The sequence below is a fragment of the Solanum tuberosum genome, unplaced genomic scaffold, assembly GCF_000226075.1.
Source record: "Solanum tuberosum cultivar DM 1-3 516 R44 unplaced genomic scaffold, SolTub_3.0 scf00643, whole genome shotgun sequence".
Taxonomy (NCBI): domain Eukaryota; kingdom Viridiplantae; phylum Streptophyta; class Magnoliopsida; order Solanales; family Solanaceae; genus Solanum; species Solanum tuberosum.
The window spans coordinates 53102-79709 of NW_006239582.1; the positions used below are offsets into that span (position 1 = coordinate 53102).

General features: G+C 35.9%; 2 protein-coding genes across 4 annotated transcripts; one reads left to right on the plus strand and one right to left on the minus strand.

The window, feature by feature from the left end:
- The first annotated feature begins 5766 nt into the window (after positions 1–5766).
- LOC102600244 (nuclear poly(A) polymerase 4-like) lies at positions 5767–20165 on the plus strand. Of its 3 annotated transcripts, none has more exons than XM_006366629.2 (13): positions 5767–6222; positions 6304–6381; positions 14327–14434; positions 15724–15786; positions 15879–16040; positions 16347–16460; positions 16541–16603; positions 16723–17052; positions 17151–17315; positions 17699–18634; positions 18733–18810; positions 19379–19455; positions 19551–20165. In XM_006366629.2, exons 1-13 carry the CDS (start codon positions 6076–6078, stop codon positions 19573–19575), a joined length of 2346 nt encoding a protein of 781 aa, XP_006366691.1. In that variant the 5' UTR covers positions 5767–6075; the 3' UTR covers positions 19576–20165. The 3 variants fall into 3 exon arrangements, with proteins under 3 accessions (XP_006366691.1, XP_006366692.1, XP_006366690.1); XM_006366630.2 differs by having other exon boundaries at positions 19893–20165; XM_006366628.2 differs by having other exon boundaries at positions 19379–20165.
- Positions 20166–21190: 1025 nt separating this feature from the next.
- On the minus strand, positions 21191–24642 carry LOC102601029 (receptor-like protein kinase HSL1). The gene is made up of 2 exons (XM_006366631.2): positions 21931–24642; positions 21191–21844 (listed from the first exon to the last, which is right to left on the minus strand). The coding sequence occupies exons 1-2, from the start codon at positions 24554–24556 to the stop codon at positions 21372–21374; spliced, it is 3099 nt and encodes a 1032-aa protein (XP_006366693.1). The 5' UTR covers positions 24557–24642; the 3' UTR covers positions 21191–21371.
- Between the last annotated feature and the right edge of the window lie 1966 nt (positions 24643–26608).

The window sequence follows — 26608 nt, forward strand, 5'->3', positions numbered from 1 at the left end:
TAAGAGAATGAGAAGAGTCGTATACTTGAGTTCCTTATTGATATTTTGACCCTTGAGTCAAGTCGTTCATGCCCATAACTTCCGCATGAACTCCATCAATTTAGTATATTTGAAAGGAGTAGTATCTTCAAGTTCTAAGCCTTTAAGTGTTGAGTTCCTAATCCCTTTTGAGAAGTATCTTTGAGTCCTTGAGTTGAATATTTCATGCTCATAATTCTGCATGAACAGTATAAGTCGAACAGTCTTGAGATGAGAAGTATCTTTGAGTCATTGAGTTGAGTAGTTCATGCTCATAATTCCGCATGAACTCTGAGTTGAGCATTCTTGAAATGAGTAGTATCATTGAAGTTCTTGAGTTCCAAGTATTTGAGTTCTATCTATGGTAATTGAAAACTTTGCATTGAGTAGTTCATGTCCATAATTCGGCATGAACCATATTTTAAGAAGTCTTTTACAAACGTTTTAACTTTGTTTTAAGACTTAAGTTTTGAGTTCAATAAAGAGTAAAGTTGAAGTTCTTTTCTTCAAAAAGTATATGGGGACTATGTATTCCCAAAGAGATTTAAAATGTTTTCAAATTTAAATAAGAATGGAAACTGAGATTTCCAAAGAGCCTTCAGGCTAGTTTTCAGAAAAAAGTATCGCTTTCTAAATGAAGCAAGAGGGGAAATTGAGATTTTCAAGATAACATTTGAGCTAAGTTTTGAGCAATTATCTCAAATCACAGAAAGAAGTATGTTTTAAACATAAAGAGCTAGTATCATATTTTGGGAGTAGTATTGAGCACCGAATTGAGGGCGAGCATGAGTTCAGATAACTCACATCTCCATAAAACCATGTAGCCACCATGGGTAGAAAAGAGTCATACTTTTTAGATGAACCTTTTTCACAATAGACTAGTGGATCCACTTAGTAGTTCATGTCCTATGCTGATGGCAATGTATAGGATGGTCCTTGGCAGCGTGAGGTAAAGTGTTGTATCATCACTATAACTCTTAAGTGATGGTTGTCGGTTAGAGAAACTCCCACAGAAATTATATTATTTTCTTATATGAGAAAAAATGAGTTTGTTATTGCATTTTGTTTAACGAACTGAGTTGTTTTACTGTTTTATAAAGCTTTCCATATATTGCATGTGTATTGTTGCTTTATATTGAGCTGAGTATCCAGAGTTGAGTACCCAGAGTCGAATATCATATCCTTGAGTTGAGTAAGATTGAAAAGAGGTAAGTATGTTTCCTTCTTATCAAAAGAGGTAAGTATGTTTCCTTCTTATCAAGTTTCGAGCTTATGTTATGCTTTAGAATTTCTCTTACATGCTCGTACATTCCACGTACTGAGCCATTTGGCCTGCATCTTCTCATGATGCAGACACAGGTATTCAGGATCATCAACAGGAGCTTCATTGAGTTAAAGCTTGTGTTTAAGTTTCATGAATTTTATTCAATTTTTAAGCTTTTGTATGCTTGAATTAGTTTTCCGCTTGTAGTCAGCCAGGATGAGGGTTCGCTTGGGGACCAGCAATGGTTCTCGAGTACCGGCCACGTCCAGGGTGTAGGCTCGGGTCGTGACAATAAACTCAGGGAAGAATCTATTTTTATAAACTCAAGGAAGACTCAACTACTTTGCTAGAATACAAAAATAATACAAATTTCCCTCGTAAACCGATACTACAAGACATTTATAAAGTACTTGTTACTATTAGGCATTTGATTTGAAAGTAAGATTAATTTATTTCCAGAAAGCTTCTTTACCACTAAGTCATCAAGACTTTGACCATATTTTGGATTCAAATAAGTAAATAACTGAATAATACACTATTTGCCATAGCTTCAAAAACTTCCCGCCAGCCTAGCTATAGAATAAATCTAAAAGAAAACTCTAACTCTGACTTTTTCAAACATACTTCTTAAGCTATTGTATCATCATAAGTTATTTACATACCTCCATAAGTGCTTAACTATTTTACTATTATTTTTTCGTCAGTAAGAATCTTACACTTTGAAAATGCATACTGAGTTGCAACTGTCATGCTAGAACTCTTATCATAAAGGACATATTGTGTTGACAATTTTGAACATGCTCTTCTGCTAATCATCTACTTTCAAGTTGTCCTTAACTTGGTTATATAGTGGATAGATTTGCTGAAGCCAACTCATTAAAAAGTGAAGGCTACATGTGTCCCTACACTGGTAGGATTATGTCCCTGGAACACAAAATTCCTTTTTAGTTGTGTTTTTGATCTTTTTAAAATTGAGAAATTGGATAAAGTATCATCTTTAGTGTGGTTTCTATATCTGTAATGTTTAACCTCAAAAAATAAATTAACCAAGTTCCTATGCTAGATGATCATCTAGTGAATCCTCATAAAGCACAGTTAGGTGATACAATTTCGAAGAAGATAGTATATTAATTAATTGCCTAATTTTCGCTCCCAATCAAGATTACTACTGCCTATGGAAAATAGATTAAATGCTCTTTTCATGAGATGGTACCTTTAGGCTTTAACCAAACCGATAAACAACAAAGTCAAAAGTTGAAGGAAAAATATGTGGTCGCTAAGGCTCACGAACTCTAAGAATTGAAAGCAATGCTTAGCCAACAAAAGTTTCTTTTGTCTACTTCCACTTCAAGGAACTGACATAAACTCCAGTAGTAACGCAAGGCCATTGACTCATCCCTTCAAAGGTAAGTTTCATATGTTATCTCCATTCTTTTCTTTCTCTTAAGTACTTGTCGTATGCCCCTAGTATCAAAAGATTTGTTTTCCCTTTCCACATTTACAGTGTGAAAAGATGCAATACTTCCTTGAGATTTAAAATATAAACATCTCGAGAAAAAATCAGGGGATTGACTCAATATCTTGAAATAGAGATTAAATAAAGATTTATGAAACAATAGAAGATTCAACCTAAGATAAAACAGAAATGAAAACTACAAAGCAAGAACCTAGATTAAATAGACTAAGCGTATAAAGCAATAAATAGAGAAAGAAAAATAAGAAGAGAGGTGATTACCTTTTTGAGGGTAGTGTCTTGGGACGACGAACATAGAAGCTGACTTCTAACACCACCGGCGAGCTCTAGTGAACCCCAACGAACCAAAAGAGATTTTGTAGGCATTTCAGACGGCTGGACTCCATAGTTTACCAATGGTTTACTGATCTAAAAACAATGAAAATTTATGCATGGAAAAAATAGATATATTATAATAATTTATAACTCATAGTTAAAGTGGAAATCATTATGATCTGTAATATATATATATACCAGATATTGTGAGGCATAGACAAGGGCAAAACAGAGAATAAATCTTGTCTTTGTTTATTTAAAATACAACAAATGCCAAATTTCAAGATTTTTCATTCAATTCTCATATTGAGTTGTATACTTCAAGTTGTCAAATTGTTGTCATTGTCTTTCTGCTTCTATCAACCAATTAGATTAAGCCCTTCACTTCATAGTTCATATATAAATGTGCACTTCTACACTCACTTTTCTCAAGACAAAGGAGAAAGGAACTGATGGAGAATCAAGAGACTTGTAGTAAAAAATGCTACTTGTCACTGATGAAGACGAACAACTTATGAGTAAAATGGAGATTTCCAGAGTAGTCGGACTTCAATGCGGGTACCGGACAATAGATAGAAAAAAAATATGATGTGATAATGAATTCATCTTCCTCCCTATAAAATATTAGTTGTCATGGTGTTTTTCTTTCTTTTTTTTCTCGTTGATTGAGAGGAGAAAATTGTGAACATAAACTACCACTAATATGTGTATAATTAGTAAGCTATCTCAATAAAATTAAAACTATTTCATAATGCTAACAATATTAACTATTTTGTATTTTTTAGAAAACAAATTTGAAAATATAGACATGAAATATATTTCTTTGATGATACTTTCTTTCTCTTGCAAGGAATATTCAAGATAATCTGTTTTTGAATATTCAAGATTATTTGTTTTTCTTTCACATATTAGTACCAAATAAAGAACAATCTAATCAAGTATATTTAAAAATTTATAATTGTTAGCTCGTGTCTTTTAAAAAAAAACTTTCAGAGAAGTTCAAGAACAAATTACGTGTGACAAATATGATTCTAATTACAATCAGATCATATTTTCAAATTATCTTCGTACATATTTTGTTGGTTATATAACAAAAAGTGGAGGGAAAACACTAAAATATGTGTAAAGCTTAATTAACCTAGAATTTCCTATAAATAATTTCTCACCTTATATATCAGAGTGCCTATATAATTAACTATCTGTTTGTTTATTCTTACAACACTTTGTAGCCATCAAATTGATCTTGACCAAAAATCCTTTCTTAGTTCATTTTTTTTATCATCTTACATTATTAATCAATTCATCAGATCTATCAATAAAATAACGAACAAAAAATATTTTACATCATGACAAATTAAATGATTCGATATGCAGTGGTCCAATCCACAAGTAATATTATCCGTTTTGAGCCTAGGTTCGCACGACTTTAAAACGTGTCACTAGTGGGTAAGACCTGCTTACTTATATACTCAACATCTCTCTTGAGTTTTGCTGATGTGAGACTTCTTATCTTAAGTTGGGGTATCACATACACCGCCTCTATGGACTCAACATCCTCGCTGAAGTTTGTCCCACCACATGAAATTTGCCTAGACTTAGCACTGAGGTTTACCTTGCCTTATCGGAATTTGCCTAAACTCAGTTGAATTCTAGACCACATCGACAAGACTAACACAAAAATGACTCTAATATAATTTGTAACGGTGTAGCCCACTAGTGATATTGTCCGCTAATGTTAAAGTAGTAGTAGTAATTGTTATTGTTGTTGTTATAGTTAAGTGGAAGGTGGTATTAAAGAAGAAGATAATTGTTGTTGCGATGATGATAATGATGGTAATAGTGGAGAATGATGAGATGGTGATGATGGAGAAGCAAGAGAAGGAAGTGATGATAACAAAAGAAGGAGCGAGAACAACAACGACGACAATAATGATCCAAATTAAAAGGGATGGAAATGGGAGAGGGGAGGAGTGGAAAGAGAAAAGTTTTTGTGTAAATAATAAAATTTTAAGATTAATATCACTCAATAATTAAAATTTGTGTTATTTTTTCTTAATTTTAAACTTTTTTATCATCCTTAATTATATTTTCCCAAAAATAAGTGATTTTTTTTTTTTGGAACCCCCGTAGCCGCTACAACCTCTGACATAGCCTCTGCCCTTCGGGTGAGCACTTTGTACACACTGGGTAAACCCCCCACTGTGTAATAGCCTGCAAACCACACAAGGGATGTAAACCGTACTAGGCAAGCCCTATGCGACAGACTCGACTCAGAAGACATTGAGGGGGGTCGATCCTGGGTCATCCGTGTAGATAATCACCCTCCAAACCAACTGAGCCATACCGAAGGACAAAATAAGTGATTTTTTTTTTTTGGAAACCCCCGTAGCCGCTACAACCTCTGACATAGCCTCTGCCCTTCGGGTGAGCACTTTGTACACACTGGGTAAACCCCCCACTGTGTAATAGCCTGCAAACCACACAAGGGATGTAAACCGTACTAGGCAAGCCCTATGCGACAGACTCGACTCAGAAGACATTGAGGGGGGGTCGATCCTGGGTCATCCGTGTAGATAATCACCCTCCAAACCAACTGAGCCATACCGAAGGACAAAATAAGTGATTTTGAAAGATTAAAGAAAACAACAAAGTAATTAATTGACCAATTTGACTACCAGACCAAAAATACCTCTTTTTTCTTAGGGCTCAACCACCCCCATCCCCCCGGAAAACTCCAGAAACCGCTTTCATTGACCCTTTTCCATCTTCCACACTTCCTTCTACCCTTTTCTTTCTCCCCAGATCTCTCCTCCTCCCCCCTTCTCTCTCTCCCCACTTTGCTCAATTCTAATTTAGATTTGTTCCTTTTCAGTCGAATCAGATATGTAATTGCCCACTTTTCCCCCTCAATTTCTCATTTCGCCACTTTCTAGGCTTCATCTGTAAAGTTTTGATTTTGGGGTTTTTTCTTTATTTCGTAATTTGCTCATTTTCTTGGTAATTGATGATGGGTTCCGAGAGCTTAACGCCGCCGCCGGTGGAGGCGGCGGCAGAGGCCGCGCCACCGCCGAAGAAGCAGGGAGTCACGAAGCCTTTGTCTCTTGCTGGGCCCACCGAGGCAGATCTTCAAAGAAATGAAGCATTAGAAAATGTGCAAACTTTTTTTTTTCTCTAGGTTTATGTGATTTGAACTCAATTTTGCCCTTGAATTTGATTTTTTGTTGTTGTTTAGTTTTTGAAGGAATCAGAGTTGTATGAGAGTGAGGAAGAGACAGCAAGGAGAGAAGAGGTGCTGCATCAGATTGATCAGGTAAGTTTTGAAGCTTAGTAGTATTAGCTTAAATAGTTGTAGTTGTTTTACTTTAATTTTGTGGGTACAAGCTTTAGCTTTTTGTATGAGTTGTTATGTGTGTTTGGTTTGCAGCTTTATTGTATTATAAATTCAGGGGCTGTGATATATTGGGAATTGAGCAAACAAAAACACTATATGAGAAGCTGGAATATCTTTTTGTTTTGGGTTGGGTTGTTCATTGTTGATTATTAGCCTTCGATTATAGTTTTGGCCTTAGGTGGAGTTGAATAAGTGAAGGACTTTCTTGTTGAACCCTGCAATTTGACAACTTGTTTTTTGAGGGCATGGCTGATAATCATGATGATGTCCATATTTGTTGGTCAGTCTTCATCCTAAAGGGTATGTAAGCATTAGATTGTGTTTCGGGTTATTCATATGTTAGCACTTCAGTTAGTAGGAAGAAGTATGGAATGTTTTAGGGCTTAGTAGGAAGAAGTACCGAAGGAAGTGCAGGAAAGAAAATAGGATGCTTTGGCAGAACATTTAGAGGTTCAGTGGTTGGGATTGAATTCAACTCATAATTTTGTTTGTACTTTAGATGGTGCTGGCAGAATTCAACAAACGGAAAACAGGAACGCTGGAAGACTATAGCTCTTGTCAAGAAGTCAAAGAACAAAATTCTTTCATGTTCAAATTTATTTGATGTTGTACCATAGAATTTGTGTGAGAAGGAAAAAGAAGAAAACAATCTTATCAGTAATTTAGAGGCATTTATCAAATGATTTTCTGATAAAAGATGCACCTTTTTTTATAGGTGTTATAGATAATACATAGGCCTATGATATTGTCCAACACGTGACAAATTGACAAAATTAAACTTGAGAAACACTGTTCAGAAAAATAATTTAACTTGAGAACCTAATGCCTTGTTCCATTTTAGCGCTAATACTTTACTTTCTTATATGATCCATCAAACTTGAAGTGGGGTAATAAATAAGTAGTTTGCGTATTTAAAAAATCACAAAAATAAATAGCTATGGAAGAATTTGGTATAGTAGCTGAAAAAGTTCTGGTATCTGGAATCTCGCGTGGAACTTTTATTTATTTTCACACTAAAACTTATGTGGGTTATCTAGAGAGAAAACATGAGAACTGAAGGGGTTTAGATGATTTTTGTTAAGTTGACAATAGCCTCCTATCACTTACTTTCTTTTGGTGTACCCATGATGTTCCTTGTTGTATAGAGGATTGGGTGCCTTCTATAGAAAATCATGTGTCTTTTGTGGGTACAGTTTCTACTTTTTTGGTATACTTCTTGTATGTGGGTGTGTTTTGGCCCAAACATTAGTGAAAGTTTTTTACTTTATAAAAGAAAAAATGGTTTTATCAGTATTCTAATTGGAAAAGAGGCATGGTGTTGCAAAGATGGTTATTAAAAAAATGATGCGTCAATGGAAGGATCACTGAATAGAGGAACATGCTGCTGGAATGACTGAGGGAAAGAGTTGTGTGCCACATTGAAAATAAGAGTGGTTCTGCTACTTACCAGAGGGAGAAAGTCTCGTGCTCTCCCCCCCCCCCCAAAAAAAAAAAAAAAAAGAGTCTCCGGCCCTCCCCCCCCCCCCAAAAAAAAAAGAAACAGAGAATTCCACATGGTGATTCTTATTTGAAATATGAGCCGCTAATCTCTTTTCCATTTTGAATAAGTTTACCCCTATGAATCTGGTGCATACTAGTCTTTTTGTTTGTTAGAAGACATACATTAACTAAAAGAATTCATACTATAGGTCATAGTGACTTTCTGTTTTGTGAATAGCTAAGTTGTGGCCCGCACACCTATGATTTGTAAATATACAACGACATATTTGGTGAATTCCCATAAGTGGGTTTGGGAGGGTAAGATGTATGCAAACCTGAAGCCGGTAGAAAGGTTGTTTCCTATATACCTTCAGGCCTCGTCTTAAAAGAAGTGTAATTAGAACAAAACAAAAAGGAAATTTTTAAATTTTTATCTTCTTTGCCCCCAAGGCCTAGCTCAAGTGGCAAAAGGTGGAGGATTTGAGGCTTAGGTTGCAGGTTTAAGCCCCACACCATGCAAAGTGAAGCCCGGTATTTAAGTGGAGAAGGGTAGAGGGGCGGGCCCATTATCCACCGAGTTTAGAAGGCTGTGATTGGTCCAAAGGGCGGGTCACAGACGGATTTCTCAGTTATCAAAAAAAAAAAGAAGGAAATAATGACCACAAGAATAGCAAGATAAACAAAAAAGTAATAGGGTAGTAGTAAAAACAGCGAATAAGATACTTGCAAATACTCCCCCATTCACTTTTATTTGCCCACTTTGGACTTTGCAAGCTCCTTAAGAAACAATGATTGATATGAGGATTTTACCATAATGCCCATATTAATTGATGTATAGTATTAGGTCTTACGTTACCAATTTCAAAAGTAAATAAATTGATGTTTAGTATTAGGTCTTGAAAATGATTTGGAGATTAAATAATTAATGCTAATAGTTAAACATGAAAAAAATTAATTGTCTTCTCTTGGTACGTTAAAAGTGACAAGTAGAAGTGAATATTTTTGGAATAATGGACAAGTAAAGTGAATAGAGGGAATACTAGATAATATTACTAAGTAAGGAGAAGATGAGACAAGGAGACTAGTCCCTTGCCTCTCCCACACAAAAGTACTACAACACTCGGTTACCTACTACCCTTCTATCCTACTCTTCGACCTCCATACCTCTCTATCTAGGGTGATGTCCTCAGTAAGTTGAAGGTGTGCCATATCATGTCTATACTCGTTGGTAACTAATGAAATGTTTAATTACCCCCCCCCCCCCCCCCCCAAAAAAAAAGAAGAGAAGTTTTATAGTGTATCCAAAACTCTTTGTGGGCTCCATTTTAATTTCTAAAAGAGACTTTGATTCTCCAAAATCTTTCGTATGAATTGGGTTCTTAATTTTTCTTAAGGTCATTTTTCTTCATTGGTATTTTCAATAGGACCAAGACTGTCTATTCATTTATTTAGCCAATACCTGCATTTGAACTCCTTAAGCAACATCAAATTAAACCACCCTCTTTCCATAGTGTTTTCTAGCTCCTTATTTGCATGAAAATACAATATCGAAGTTAAGTCATTACTAGTGGAAGCAATTTCACGTAAAGCAATAGGCAATACAAAACTATTAAAATAAAGAAAAATATAGTTGAGGGGGGTATTAGGCCATTTGCCAAGAGACATGGGCTACTTAACTCACTATCAAAGTTATTGAGGCTTTAATACAAGTTGAGGAGCTTTTAGATGAGCTTAAAAAAAGAAGAGCTTTTAGATGATAACTTCACACAACGCAATAACATCTTGTTTGGATGGTTGTTACCCATTATATTATTAGTTTAAATACAATATTTCTTTGATTGTTTTTTATATTTTATTGTATCGTATCGTTAAATATATCGTTAGGTAACGATGAAAAGTCTCATTTTGTGTAAAGATCAAGTTTGTGTGATTGCGTTGTTACCTTAATTTTTTCTTCTCATTTTTTCTTTAGTTGTTATTTAATACTTCCGATTTTATCATTACCCATCTTCTTATTGTATCTCCACACTTATTCATTTTTATTCTAAGTTTATCCTTCAAATTGTTGATGTGTGATATTATGTAATGACGGATAACAATACAATCCATCCAAAAGTTGTATTCATTAAACAATACAGTACATACAATATGATACATTATGAAGCAATACGGGGCAACTATCCAAACAGAGTGTAAGTTTAATTTAGTTGGATTCGGTCACTAATAATAAGAGTGGTGCCTACTGGTTCACATGTACCATTTAGAAAAATAAAATAGTGAAATTATGAAAATATAGAAAACTATAGGCAACGAGGAAGCTATTAGCTATTAACTAACTATCAAGAATATTGAAAAGCTTGATAAAAATACTATCAGTATTTATTATTGTTTCCATTACTCTATTTTAGTATGTTGTGTATTGTGTTATGATTATTGCACTATTTTTCTTTCGCCGGGTAGATTTTGCATTGTTTCCTTGTGACTCAATATATTTTCTTCTTTGTATCTGGAATTGCTACATATAAATCGAGGGTCTTTGGGAAACAACCTCTCTACCTTCATGAGGTAGTGGCAAGGTCTGCATACATTCTACCCTCCATACCCCACTTATGGAATTCCATTGGGTATGTTGTTGTTGTTGTTTTAGATGAGACTGATAAATATGGTAGATTTAAGTTTTTAAGTTAGATGTCCCACATTAAGCAAATATTACTATATGAATATTATGTTTGAAACAATAAAATACACGTGTCGTAGGTTGATCAAATCATGAATAAAATGTCCTTTTTTGTTCTTTTTTCCTTTTATATGATATCAAAGCAAATGAAGGCCTTGGGTTTGACTCTTACCACTACCCATCAACCTAACAAGAAAGAGAGGAACTTCTTGTGAGAGGACGTGTTTAGATTACTTGGGGCTGTAACAAGTTAAAAGATTGAACACACTACAAGATTTCTTGGTGGCGGTTAGAAATAAGTCCAATTTCTCTTCACTCTCCAACAACATGCCTCCATAATATTTTTAGAACGTCTGACCAAGTGCTCTTCGCGCAACTATAGTATATACAAGTGGAAACATATTTTCGTCTGCATCAATTGCAACAACAATTAATAATTAGAGTTTTTGGCCAAAATCATCCTTAAACTAGGCTACATACTTAGGTTACATCCTTAAAATATCATTCTTAGCAGAAAACATCCTTCAAAAAGTTAACAATTTTCATCCTTCTACTTGAATTTGTCAGAAAACTAATAGATCCCACAAAAATCAAGTCACTCTTTCGAGTTCATTATTCTGAGATATGGCAAAAATATTATGGTGAACTTTTTTGACAATTGAGTATAGCATTATGCAAAATCTTTTAATTTGACAAATATATTTTTATTTATTTATTGTTCATGTGATTTAATATTAAAAAAATTATTAGTTGAAATATGTTTTTTATCAATTGAATATACTAGAAGTGATGTTTGTTGGAGACTTCCGCTTCTAATAATGGAGATTGAAACTCGAATGCGAGACATAATCAGAATTTTGATCACTTCAATATCAAATTGCCCCGAAAAATTATTGATCTAAATACAATTTGGTTTGAAAAAGGTGAATATAATTAAGCTCCAGCTTCTTTCCGTTGGTAAATGAGAAAAAGAGTAGATCATGTATCCTCACACCTTCCTAACATATTTTGTTTCAATAAGCAATTGTGTCCAAGATTTTTAATATATTTTTTTCAGGAGCCTTTTAGAAAACTTTTGTTGATAGTCATGTGAATTGCTCATGTTTTTGTAGGATCCCTTAGTTTTTTTGGCAATATCTAACAAAAGGATGAAAATTGTTAACTTTTAAATACTTGGACGATGTTTTCTACCAAAAAGATATTTTAAGGATGTAGTTTAAGTTTGAGGTATAGTTTAAGGAGACGGGCCTTTAACTTTTGAAATCATAATGGGATAATACACTCCCATGTCCATACTTGCAAAACATAGAATCAAGAATTTTTATTATCATAATAAAACTAAGTAGTACATAGCACAAAAAAATGAAAAATTCACATACCTGCACTAAAGAAAGAAATTCACGAATATCACTTAAAGAGGCAATCCATAAACAGTAGTATAAGTACAATAGCACAACTGCTCCCCAAGCTTGTGTTGAGTACACTGGGTTGGAGTTGTTTCAGTTTGTGTTTTTGGCATGATACGAGGAGACAGTCGGCAGAGTAATATCTATGTGTCTGAAAAAGTTGCCCATGAAATATTTCCATCTTTGGTGAAGGTTTCTCGAGCATCTTTAGACAGAAAAGTATGCATATTCTAGTATGACCAGTTTATATTTGGTCATAACTATTGCACATTGTAAGAAGCTTTATTTGCTTTAAATTCTACTATGTTGTACATATTCAGCACTAAGATTTTGTAATATAGAAGTTTTTGCTTACTGAATACTGATATATGAAGTGCATTCTAGTAAGAAGTTTTTAGTTGGTGCTAGTTTGTCTCTGTTATATCTAGCTCGTTATCATGTGTGGTTTATTTTAATCAAACCCAATAAGCCCGAGAAGGACAAGAACAAGATGATGAGCCCTGAGGTCAATGGCAAAGGATTTGTATGACTATGGATTACAACAACATACCCAGTGAAATCCTGACATTTCTGATAGCACCCTGCCATCGTTCTCACTGTTATCAATTGCAAAAAGGATTTGTTTCAATTCATTGTCATGACCAATGTATAGGAGGGTAAACTAAAGCCTGCTATCTTTCTGATTTCTCCATTCAGCATTCAAGTTTGTTCTCTTTGTGTCGCCAATGGCCATGCAGAAGTTCTCCTTTCTGTTTCCACTTCCGTATAGAGCATGTCGGCTGGATCTTCTATAATTTTGTAACTTAGCATCTTTAGAATCTCTGTTTTGGCTGCATTGCTTGCTCTTCTTTTTGGAAGATATGCCATTTATATTTCCACTAAATTAAGTTCAAAAGTCCTACTCATTGAGATCCAGCTTCCATCAGCATGCATATATAGGTGGAGAACTCCATGCTCTAATCAGTTCACTTCCATCTTCTCCCCCGTTCCCCCCACCCCTCTCCATATTTTGGTAAGTCTGATAACAAAAGAGTACCAAAAGGCTTTATTACTCTGAAGCATCATACACATAAACCATTATTGTTTTTTCTACTGAATTAGTATCACTTGCTTATACTAGTTGAATTGATAAACAAGAATTGCTTATACTAGCTCATAAGTAGGAATTAAGTCGTATCAGAAGTATAATGAGGGTTCTCTCACTAATTTATGAGCTTGCATGCAGAGAAAGTAAGATGCACAAGCCAAGAATTATGTTGTGCTGGTATGCAATTTGCCAAGCTGGGGCAAAGAATGCCTTCCGACAGTACCACATTAGGAGAAGGCCTCTCCCCAGTGAAAGGAGCTTTACTGTTGGCTAGACTTTTTTCTTCTCATTATGTTTGAAGCACCTCAAATATAGAATGCTATGCATAAAAAAATGGGGAACTCTTTTGTTGATAGTAATAATTGATCTATGTTTTTGGACCTTCCACCTTTGTTGTAACATATTCTTCTGTGGAGCTAAGTTCCAAATATGGAAGGAGCTGTTTCCTTGACTTCGCCACCTAGCCACTCCTTTTTTAATTTTTATAATGTTTGTATTTTTGGTGAGCTTGCACTCACCTCAACTATTCCACTAGTTACTTGCTACCTCCCACTATCAAAGGTCTAGCATAGGGTATTGGGTAGCACTACCCACCAAGGTCTAGGTAGATGGGAGGAAATTAACTAGTATTTTTTGTAGTTTGTACTACCTGGTGAGTTCTTTTCTACTTTGTTCCTTTTAATAGCCACATAACTTTCTTGGTAAGGAATAGGAAATATCCCTCCTATTACATGAAAATCCAGTCGGGAAAAGTCAAATGCTTTTCATGGATTGTCGCATACAGAAAATGCCTTCTGATAATCTTTATTAGAGGCATGATTCTATGCTACAGATGCGCTCTATAAAGAGGATTTGGAAAATGTGAATCATTCGATCCCCCAGTGTAAATTCACTAAGTCAGATGTGTGATCTTCTCTTCCATATTTGAGGATTAATTGGTGTGTGCCAGAGGACAGTGTGGATTTTCTTCTTTGGCATAAATTGAATATGCACAAATCTTCTAGGGCTTGCTATTGTATTTGGATTGAATGACCAATTAATATTGAGTTGTCTTGACATCATGTGGAAATTTTAATTTTGAGCTGTCTATCTAAAAAAAAGTTGAGTTGTCTTGGCTTGGCATCAGATGAAATCAACTGAAGTGCTTGATGGTTTTATTGGTCAGATGCAATTTGATTGTGAAGAAGTTTTAATGACTGGTAAATTGTGGTGTAGATTGTAAAATCATGGGTGAAACAATTGACTCGCCAGAGAGGCTACACTGATCAAATGGTGGAGGATGCAAATGCTATGATATTCACTTTTGGTTCTTATCGGTTAGGAGTAAGTAACATTTCAGCTCTTCACTTGATTTTTTTCAGTATTTTGTTCTTTGTGAAGTGACATTAAATATTTGCTTATTTATGCATCATTCATAAACGAGTCTGGAGCCAAAAGGGCAAAAAAAATTGTCAAAAATTCCAAAAGGGCAACAAAATTCAGTTAAGAACCAAAAGGGCAACATTTTAACGCCCCAATTAATGCTGTTGGAATCAGGTCAAACTGGGTAGGCTCAAATTTCTATGCGCCTTTAAGGCGCACCGCTGTCAGCGTCTTGTAAGACGCACGGCGGCTGCGCCTTATAAGGCGCATACAATTTGAGCCTGCCTTATAATTTTAAAAAAAGTTTTTTCATCACTTTTTAAATTTGGAAGTTAAAAAAAAAAAAAAAAAAAAAACTTTTTTTCATTGTTTTTTTTTATGGAAGTTAAATTTTAAAAAAAATGTTTTTTTCTTTGCTTTTGTTTTTGGAAGTTAAATTTTTTTTAAAAAAACGTTTTTTCATTGATTTTTTTTTTGGAAGTTTACATGTAAGTTTTTTATTAAAATTTTAAATGTATTTTTTTTAAAATTTTAACTTCCAAAAAAAAGCAATGAAAAAACGTTTTTATTTTTATTTTAACTTCCATAAAATGAAAAAACGTTTTTTTTAAAAAAAATTCAACTTCTAAAAAAAAAAGCAATGAAAAAGCATTTTTTTTTAAATTTTAACTTCCAAAATTATAAAGCAATAAAAAAAAACTTTTAAATTTTTAACTATAAGGAAGGCTCAAATTGTATGCGCCTTACAAGGCGCATAGAAATTTGAGTCTTACCCAATTTGACCTGATTCCAACGGCATTAATTTGGGCGTTAAAATGTTACCCTTTTGGTTCTTAACTGAATTTTGTTGCCCTTTTGGAATTTTTGACAAATTTGTTTTGCCCTTTTGGCTTCAGACTCATTCATAAACTATATGAGAGTAACCTGAGAAATAAGGATTCTTGAGGTTTGGATAATTGGGTGATCAGATGATTGGAAATAAAGATAAACATACGTAGGTACTAGGTGCTAAAGTTGCAGCTAATAGGTCTTTCTTTGGTTTCAATTCCAAGTTCTTCAATATGAGTAGTAGAAATCACATGTTTGGCATCTTGTTAAGTTGTTATTAAGCTACATATAGATTCATGTATCTAAAGAAATGCAATCACCTTCTGTGATTTATTCCAAAAGTATTTTGAAGTTCTATATTTATTGTTTTTATTAATCCACTATTTCATTGTTGATGGTCACAACCTCATGTGCTTATGCAGGTTCATGGACCTGGAGCTGACATAGATACATTGTGTGTTGGTCCCTCTTATGTCAATCGTGATGTGAGTCCCTCCCATTTACTGGTCAAAACTTTGCACAGTCTGATGATTAATCGTAATCATTTATGAAATTTGTTCTCTTCTTTTCTCTGCAGGAAGATTTTTTTATCATTCTGCATGATATTTTGGCTGAAAAGGAAGAAGTTAGTGAACTCCAACCAGTTCCTGATGCTCATGTCCCAGTTATGAAATTCAAATTTCAAGGAATATCTGTTGATCTCCTTTATGCAAGTATATCTCTCTTAGTTGTCCCTGAAGTAAGTTGGAACATTCTTCTTTTGGATTATATCCTTTACCTATCAGGTTATACCTACGTTTGAAAAACTGTAGAATTAAAGTCTCTACTGTGTAACTTATTCATCGAGAATCAGTCATTTTTGTTTCATTTGATCAATGTGGATAGATAACAGCTTCTTCATTACAGTCTTGCTTATATGTTTACTTTGTCTGCCTTAATTCACATCCGTCCAAGCTGAAGAGTTCATGTATTAGTTGAATTATTACTAAATGAGAGTTGTGTGATGAATTGCATTTAATTTGGTCTTGTGATTGTATGTTAACAGGATTTAGATATCTCAGATCAATCTGTACTCTACAATGTTGATGAACCAACTGTTCGAAGTCTCAATGGGTGTCGGGTTGCTGATCAAATATTGAAACTAGTTCCTAATGCTGAGGTAAACCTACTTTCCCCTTGTGTTATGGTGTCTATAAATGGCAACTAAATTTCCATATTGATTTTCTCAAAATCTTGCAGCACTTCCGCACAACTCTTAGATGTCTAAAGTTTTGGGCAAAAAGGCGCGGTGTTTATTCCAATGTGAGTTCTTATTCCCTCAATGTCCTTACTGGTTTGTCTATACTCTATAGTATTCATAAGCTGATCGGTTTGTGAGCATGATTTTCTGCTTTCCCCTTCTGCATTCTTTTTTTATTCAGGTTACTGGATTCCTTGGCGGTGTGAATTGGGCTCTTTTGGTTGCTCGCATTTGCCAATTTTATCCTAATGCACTCCCCAGTATGCTTGTTTCTAGGTTCTTCAGAGTTTATACACAATGGCGTTGGCCAAATCCAGTGATGCTATGCCCAATAGAAGAGGATGAACTTGGTTTTCTTGTTTGGGATCCTCGCAAGAATCCAAAGGACCGAACCCATCATATGCCAATTATTACTCCTGCTTACCCTTGCATGAACTCTAGCTACAATGTCTCCCCAAGTACTCTTCGAGTAATGATGGACCAATTTCAGTTTGGTAACAAGATTTGTGAGGTATAACACAAAAGTTCAGTGTTGTTTTCTTCCTTTTTCACTCTACTGACGCATTTTGATTGGTAGTTTTGCTGTTTTCACTTGGTTCTGTCATCCAGGAGATAGAGTTGAATAAAGCACAGTGGGCCGCGCTTTTTAAGCATTATCTTTTCTTTGAGGTCTACAAGAACTATCTGCAGGTTGACATTGTAGCAGCAGATAATGATGATTTGCTAGCTTGGAAAGGCTGGGTGGAATCCCGGCTTAGGCAACTAACACTAAAGGTGAGAATTGTAAGCACTAACGAAAGAAAAGATTACCAACTTGGCTTATTAGGGGAATCTTAGTAGTCCAGTTTGTTTGTTGGTTACCTGAACTAGGTGAAATTTCGATTCCCTATCTTGTAGTCCCTTCACCATTTCTACCTTCCCCCCTCTCCCATAGATATATATATAAATTTAATAGCACTAATGGAAAAGAAAAGAATTCTGGGAGGGGATAATCTAATTCAGTTGTCATGATAATGATATTTTTTTTTAATTTTATTCTGTTGATGAGAATTGTTAGTACTAAAGGGAAAAGAAAGAATTCTGCTTGGGAAAAAAATCTAATTTACTTGTCATGATTCTATCGCTGGAACTCATGCTTATCCTTTGATGCATTTCAGATAGAGCGGGACACGAACGGGATGTTGCAGTGCCATCCGTATCCTAACGAATTTGTAGACTTATCTAAGCCATGTCCACATTGTGCTTTTTTTATGGGCTTGCATAGGAAACAGGGTGTCAAAGTACAAGAAGGGCAACAATTTGATATTCGTGGCACAGTTGATGAGTTTAAGCAAGACGTAAGCATGTACGCTTATTGGAGACCAGGCATGGATATCTATGTATCTCATGTTCGGAGGAAGCAAATTCCTCCATTTGTCTTTCCAGACGGGTATAAGAGACCAAGGCAACCTCGGAATACAAGTCATAGTACTCCAGAGAAAGTTGCTAAAGGCTGCATGTCTCCTGAAGAAAGGCAGCCAAAGAGGAAACAGGAGACTGAAACAGTTAATGTAAATTTGGGCAAGCCAGGGAAACGTGCTTCTATCAGTCCGCAGAGGATCGGATCTGTTTCTCCTCTAGGTAGTTCTTGCAGATCTGATGGATCATCACAGATAATCATTTCTGATGAGTCACAGAGGGAGTTTGAGAGTTCTTGCCTAATGGACAGTTCTGATGATGGATCATTACATAGGATATTGCGCAGCAGAAGTGATGCCTCTCCAAGTGACAGTTCCATTTGTACACCTGATAGTTTAAACTATACAACGTCAAGGGGTTCCATCTTATTAGGAGTTTCCAGAGAAGTTGATTTAGATAGTTCTAACACAATATCCTTCCCAAGCAAGGAGGTGCCTGGTCCTTGTGAAGACATATGCACTAGAGACGTCCAAACTTTTCAAGTCTTGCAGAATGATGAGAAGGGGGAGATTTTAGGATCACTTCATCAGGATATTGTTGGGCAGCTCAATGAACCATGCATTCAGACTGGTTGTGCAGAAAGTCTCGAAAGAGTGCCTGTATCAAATTCCAACATTCACAACCTCACTTGCGAGGTGAGTCTCTCTGTTTGCGTGTTTCGGCTCTTGAATTGTAGCTGATGACAGTTATTTATGGAAGTGTTGAAGTTAGTGAGAGCTAAGAGTCCTTTCAGGGTGATATAAGCTTGGCCGATCGGATTTCACAACTTGGGGATGGAGAATTGGGTAATGGCTTTGCCGAGATGTCACAGGTGGAGTGCAAAAGTTATTGTCCATTTTTACCAATTTCTCATCAAAGCTTAGACATCTAACATCATATATGAGTTCCCATTATTTTCTTTTCAAAGCAAGTTCCCATTATTACTGTTCACATGCCTATTTTCCGGTGTTCAAGCTCATTTTCTTTTTGTTGGGTTATTGTGACCATTGAAGAGCTGGGCATATCATCAGTTGTGTATTGGAAAATTCATGAAGCTGGTTTCTTTGATTGTAAGTGTGTCATGACTTGTGCCAATCTTGAAAAAACAAGAGTTGGGCAGTATGTCATGATCTTGGATTATGATTGGACATTACTCGGCTCCTTGAAAAACAATCTTTTTCATTTCTCTTTTCTCTTTTAAAAATCAATTCTATTTAAGTTTGATTGGCTTACTCAGCAAGTCTCTGACCAATACATGGTGGTGTTCACGATTAGATTTCTATTTCCCCAATTAGCCATGAACAATATACACGTCTTGCTAAGCCTTCTTCTGCATCTGGCTTTATATTTGGTATTTTTAGGATGGAGGACTTGCTCATTGTTTATTTTCCTTTTTCTAGCCAAACCTCTCTCTCGCAAGGGCAATGGAACCCCAGGATGGGACAAACTCAGAGGCTGTGCAGGAGGCTGCAATAAGGCATGTGTTTCTGAGAACCTGTGTTTTATGATTTGATAGGTTATGTTATCTTTATGCTTTCTTGCTTTGTTCCTGTCGTGGTTTCTCCCTAGCAGGTTGAGTCTGGAATCAACAGCTTGATTTTGGGTAGACATCCAAAGATTGGTGTGTTTCGAAGCTTGTGCGGTTGTGAAAATGCCTGTTGAAAGATGATATAGTTGGGATGTTTGGATTAGTCTCCAAACTCACATTTTAAAGTGAGAAGATGTTGCAGATTATGGTGTGTGTGGATTTGTCTTCAAGACCCCAATTTGGAGTTGGATGAAGGAGTTTTAGAGATGAGAATTCGTGCCTTTCTAACCCCCCCTCAAAATGCAAAAAATTAAAAAATTTTAAGTATAAAAATGATGAGGAAAAGGAGCTGTGAAGTTAAACCAATGTCTTGCTTATTGTTGCAGTCAAGAGCCGGCGTCGAGATGAGACCTTGAGTACAGTCGTGGATCTTATCTGCTTCATTTGTTAAGAACCTTGGTAGATGATATGTGGAAAACAAATAGCATGTGGATGTTTGTTTAGCGTAAAACAGGATAGTGGCTACATGTTCTTTTGAGGCTCTAGAAAAGACTTGCTTTGTATTGTGATGTTACTAACCTTATTGTTCTGAGATGGTACTATTTTGTTGGACTTTCTGTAGTAAATATCCGATATATTTGTAGTATGCATGTCATATATATCCCTCTGTAGGTGCTGACAGACGTTTTCTGGAGTGTGTGTGTTCTTCCCATCCAGATGGGGGACATTATGGTATGTATTCCCAGACCTAAATATCTCCCCAAAATGCATATAGCTAAGTAAAATGCAACTTGCACCTGAAGTGCAGGATACCTGATTTTGTATTATTATTTAAGTCATACCTACCGGGGGTAAACAATAAGCCTTCATGTCGGAGCAACTTCTGACATGTGATGTCTGAAGTTAGTCTTGACGAAGCTGAACTTCAATCAAAGTTGAGGCTTCAATCTTTTTTGATTGACCTGGTATATGTGATTGCAGTTGAAGCTATTTTCAGTTGAAAACAACAACATACTCCCTCGTGAAGGTAAATATGTTGTTTTTGAAAGACCTCGGCTGAGATGTAGCAATAACAGATGCAACGAAGAAAATATAGCAAACAGTGCTAATATCAAAAACAAGAATTAAATATAACTAGTACAATGACAAACATCGACCACTCTAAACAAAACAACATTATATTACCTACAAACAAATGTTTTTTCTTTGTGTTTGCTTAAAATGTTACCTACAAACAAATGTTTTTTCTGTGTGTTTGGTTAAATAGGATTTGTTTTCCTTTTCCCAATAGGACAACCAGTAGTATAATTTCCAGGGATTTAATCTGCGTTGGATTATAGCAAGTACACTATTTCAATCACTATAACGGGAGTTTCAAATGGAATTAAGAGTTGCAACATGCTAACTTATTAGAGTTTGTTTGAATAGACTTATAAAAAGTAACTTATAAGTCATAAATAGATGATACTTATTTTTAAATTTTTTAGGCCTAAAAATAGGTGCTTAAAAGCATTTATAATCTATCCAAAACTAAAAAAACTACTTAAAAGTCAAAAACACCCAAAAATAAATTAATCCAAACCGGCACTAAATAGTTTACTTAATGAACTATTCTCTAGACACTCTACTGTCATTTCTCTTTGATTATAAATATATAAATTGGCATTTTCTTTTCCAATCTACATAACTAGCAAAAGTTAAATATGCATTTCACTCAATCTACAAGCAGTGAACAAATTCAAGAGTACACTAGAAAAGCAACGTTCTTATAGGGGTTTTCTATTCTAACAACATCCTCAAAACTTGTACGTTACTTAAGTGGCACTCATTTTACAACAACTCAGTTTACTTTGGCATCTCCAATATTACACAGTGGAAATTATTAGACCATCATCACTACTATCATCTATTACCTTATTGGAATTAATACGTTTGTAACTAGCAATGTATTTTTCGCTGTTGTTCCCGCTAAGGAGAGGAGCAACATCATACTCTGTATCTGGTGATTTTCCTCCAGAATACCTAAAGGACTTGCATCGATGAAGTATCTGCAGAATCTCTTTCATGGAAGGCCTGTTTGCAGGTAAGTTGCTCGTGCATATAAGCCCGAGTCTGAACACAGTCTTCATTTCTTCCAAGTAACATGTTTCTTTGATATCTGTATCTAACATATTATCGATGGCAGTGTTCCCTTCTCCGTGCTGCTTCCATGCCCATTCTGCCAGGCTTGTATGCTCGTCCCCAAAATTTGGTTGTCTTCCTGTCACTAGCTCCAATAGCACCACCCCGAAGCTATAGATATCAATCTTCTCGTTCACTTTCGTTGTATAAGCATACTCTGCAACCAAACAGTAGATTATTAGTTAGTCATTCTTTTGACGAAATTGAGGTAATACGAAGTTCAAGATTGGATTTTGCTTTTACCTGGAGCTATGTAACCAAAGGAACCTGCAACAGCAGACATGGTGTTAAGCTCTCCTTTCTTCTCTAAAATCTTGGCTAACCCGAAATCAGCTATTTTGGCTGTGAAATCAGAATCCAACAAGATATTGCTTGATTTTACATCGCGATGAATGATCGGAGGAGTGCAGTCATGGTGCATATAACAAAGTCCTTGAGCAGCTCCAATGGCAACCTCCAATCTTTTTGGCCAATCCATGACTTTATTACTCAAGGAAACTCTCTTCTTCCCATGAAGCCATCCATCAAGACTGTGATTTACCATGTACTCGTAAACGAGCAACTTTGAATCCTCACTTGATATACAACACAATAACTTCACTATATTGGAATGTCTAATTGATCCCAATATCTGAACCTCAGCCAAGAATTCCCTTTCCAGAATGTAGTCTACTTTCCTATCACTCCAAATCATCTTCACAGCAACATACTCATTTGGTCTGCCAATGGAAATTCTGTACACCTTACCCGATCCACCACTTCCAATCATGTTATTTTCCGTCAAACTTGACAAAATGTTCGCCTCTGTGAAATCCAACCTCTGGAATGAAGTCAACTTCCAGCTTGCAACATCGCGCTTATGCTTCTTCCTCCTGTAGTCTCTAACCATGAACAAGGTCGATACAACACTAAATAGGAAAACAGCGAATGCAAGGACTAGAATTAGGGCTAGGACTCTATGGGACAATCTTTTGGAATTGGCGACTTTCGCATTATTACAACTTGGAAGATATGGAAGTGAGTTGGTGGTACAAAGACTGGGATTGTTCAAGAAACTGTTTTCAAAGGCTAGGTTAGCAAATGCATCAGGGATATTCCCGGTAAGTTGATTCGATGATACGTTAAGGCTAGTGATCCTTTTTACACCTAGTTGAGGTGGAATTGGACCTGAAAATTGATTCTGAGACAAATCTAGAGCAACAAGATCAGGGATTAAACCTATAACTGCTGGAATCTTGCCAGAGAGTTTGTTCCTGGCAAGATCCAATATTGTCAACGACTTCCATGATATTATATCGGCTGGAAGTTCTCCAGATAACGAATTACCATCAAGCTCTAGCTGAGTTATCTGAGAAAGACTAGTCAATTCCACTGGAATCCGACCTGAAAATGAATTGTTACTTGCCAAAAGCACCACTAAACTCCTCCAAGAAGATATCCCCACAGGAATTTCACCAGAAAACCTGTTGTTACTAATCTCTAACCGCGTAAAATTGAATGCAATTTTACTTGGTAGCTCCCCGGAAAATGAGTTATCACTCAACAACAAACTTGTCATGTCAACCAAAGTCCAAACCCCAGATGGAATCTCACCCGAAAGCTGATTCTTGTAGAGCTGAATCGAACGTAGACTAGAACAAGTTCCGAGTGATTTTGGTATTTCACCAGACAAATTGTTAGCATAAGCTACAGCACCAAACAGAGTTCCTCCAGCACACAAATGCTCTGGCAAGTTTCCAGTGAAGGAATTCAGTGAAACTTCAAAAGATTCGAGTTTCGAATGAAGTCCCATTTCAGATGGTAAGCTTCCATTCAGTTTATTCCTAAACACTTTGAATACCTTCAAAGATGGAATCTTGGCTATGCTCTCTGGAATTGCTCCATACAATTGGTTACCAAACAGATTCATAATTTCCAAATGTTTAAACCCTCCAAAACTTTCTGGGATTGTTCCAGTTAAATAGTTGTTGGAAACATCAAGTTCCATCAACTTTGATGAATCAAAAGTTTCAGGGATTCGACCTGAAAGCCGATTACCGTACAAGTACATCATCGTCAAATTCTTCAACAGAAACAACCCAGAAGGGATTTTTCCTTCCAGATTGTTGTAAGCAAAATCAATAAGCTCAAGATTTTCAAAATCCCCGAAACTTTCAGGGATTTCACCGATCAATTTCGTATCTCTCATCCAAATATACTTTATCTTCTTCAGCTTCCCAAACTCCGGCGGTAGTGCCATCGGAGAAAACTCATTAAACTCCAACCCCAAACTTTCAAGATTGGCTAAGTTGCCGATTTCCGCCGGGAAACTCCCATCAAACAAGTTCAAATTCATACACAAGGTCTCCAGCTCCGTCAAATTCCCGACTGACGGCGGGATATCTCCGGTGAAATTATTACCACCCAGATTAAGATACTTGAGTTTCCCAAGCCGGTAAATATCCTCCGGAATGGAACCCACAAAGTAATTCTGAGATAGATCCAAATGCTGCAAATTGGAACATTTGTAAAGAAAAGTTGGGAATTTCCCGGGAAGATAATTCAACCGGAGATTAAGAAAAGTAAGATTTTTAAGTTCACAAATAGAACTTGGAATTTCAACAGTAATATCTTTTTCTTGAATTATTATTCCGGTAACCTTCCCATCATCACACTCAATCTCCGGCCAGCTACAAGGAGAAGAAGTAGAGTTCCATGAGTCAAGTGCTAATGGGTTACCCCATTGACGCTTAATCTTCAGTAGAGTGTCACGTTCAGTAGTGGCCGGAGATTGTGAAGTTACGAAAATGGGTATGAAGTTTAGTAGTAAAATGAGATAAAGGGACTGTTTTCCGGCGAAGATGCCTGTCGGAAAATGGGAAAACTCCATGAAAAAAAAAGGTGGGGGTTAGAATTATGAGTTGATTTTGGAAAGTTTGGTCAACATTGGAGGTGTGAAGAAGATGCCAAATTGATAAAAATGAATATATAGAGATAAAATTTTCTTAGTATAAGATAAAAAAGTATGATGATTAAAATAAGTAAGTGGGGTGAGTAAAATACTGATTCTGTTGAAGCTTCCACTGAGCTGCCTAACACTAAAAAAGCTTCGAGATTTGGGCCCCTTTTCTTTGACCATTGAAATTTTTTTAGCTCAACACATTGTCCGTTTGCCGTCCAACAGTTCACGAAGTAGATGTTTGGAGTTGCACTTGTTTTTCTCCTTTTTATCACCTCCGACCCAATATTAGGGCCACGTATCAATGATTCTAGAGTTTATTCATTTGGTATATTTATCAATTTAATTGATTTATAGACAAGTTAAATTATTATAGAACTATTAAAATATGACTTTATTGGTTCAATTTTGAACAGTTTTACGTCAAAATTTATTGGCATAATACATATATTGGACCCTAAATTTGGCTTCAAATTTTAACTTTGACCTCCAACTTTCAAAGTGCACAAACATACACTTTAACTATCCAACTTTTAAAAAAATAAACACACGATTTTTGCAGCCAAAGAGCGTGAAATGCAAACGCTCCAACGTGTATTAGTGAGCCACTCAATGGCTGCCAACTAATTAAATATTTTACATGTCAGTTTAGAACTAAAAAAAATCAAAATTAATTCCTCCTAATGGTTTTTAGAGGTTGGAACTCATTGTTTGACGGAGCTTAGAGGTTTGTTGATGGCTGGCTTCTTGGTTTAGGTGTTTGTGGTTGTTGGGTCTGTTTTCATGGGGTTTGGGGGGTCATTTGGATTCTCACCGGAGATGGCGGATCTGATGAGTTTGGGGTCGGGTATTTGGTGGGTTTAGCGAGCTCGAAGCTCGTTCGCTTCATGGGTTGTGCTCCGGTGTGAGGAAGAAGGAGAACGGCTGGGTATTTGGTGGCGTTTTGGGAGCTGCTGGTTGTTTGAGGTTGAAGCCGGCTCGCTGGTGGTGGCGTGAGCGGAGAGGAGAAGAAGAAAATGAATGGAGGTTTTGGGTTGCCAGAAAATTGGCCGGAATCTGGGGGTAGAATTGTCATTTTAGCATTTTTTTTACTGTTGTGGGACTCAAAAATTACTCTTAACTCGCGCAGAATACGTGCACATCACGCGTTTTGCCAAGTAGGATTCACATGTTTATTTATTAAAGGGTTGGATAGTTAAAGTGTCTGTTTGTGCACTATGAAAGTTGGAGGTTAAAATTAAAATTTGAAGTCAAGTTCAGGGTCCAATATATGTATTATGCCAAATTTATTTTAGTGTGAAATTTAGTTTTTAAAACTCCTATCTAACACTATATTTTACATTCCATAATTTTAAAATTGAAGGTGGATAATGCTTGTCATATGAGAAATTGCTATAAAAAATTTAAGTTTTCTCTAATTTGAGGAAAATAACTTTTCTACGGAAAGTAGAGAAAAAACTTTCCTAAAGGCGTAAATCGTAATACATAAATATGTCATTTAACTTGGCTTCAATTGATACCTATATCCTCTAACTTTGAGAGTGAATAAGTAGACACTTAAACTTATATAAAATTGAATAAATAGATAAATTTGTCCTACGTGGTAGTTTTGTATCTTATGTGGCTTCCAGCGCGTATTATGCCACATAAGACGTGTGTGTCTACTTGTTCAATTTTATAGAAGCTTAAGTGTTTAGTTGTGCACACCCAAAGTAGAAGGGCATACATATCAGCTTAAAACCAAGTTAAGGGGTATATTTATGTAATATGTCTTTCCTAAATCCTCTTTCAACCTTACCCCGCCACCTAACCCACTCAAATGCCCTAGATCAGTAGCCCTCAACCTACCATCTCATAATGCAAACCACCTCGCCCCCTGATCAATTGACTCGAGACTTGACTCAGGATCGTGCAATTTGAGATCCACCCCGCCTAGAAACTCGACACTATCTTGATACTAACTTGAGATTTGACGTCTGGCTC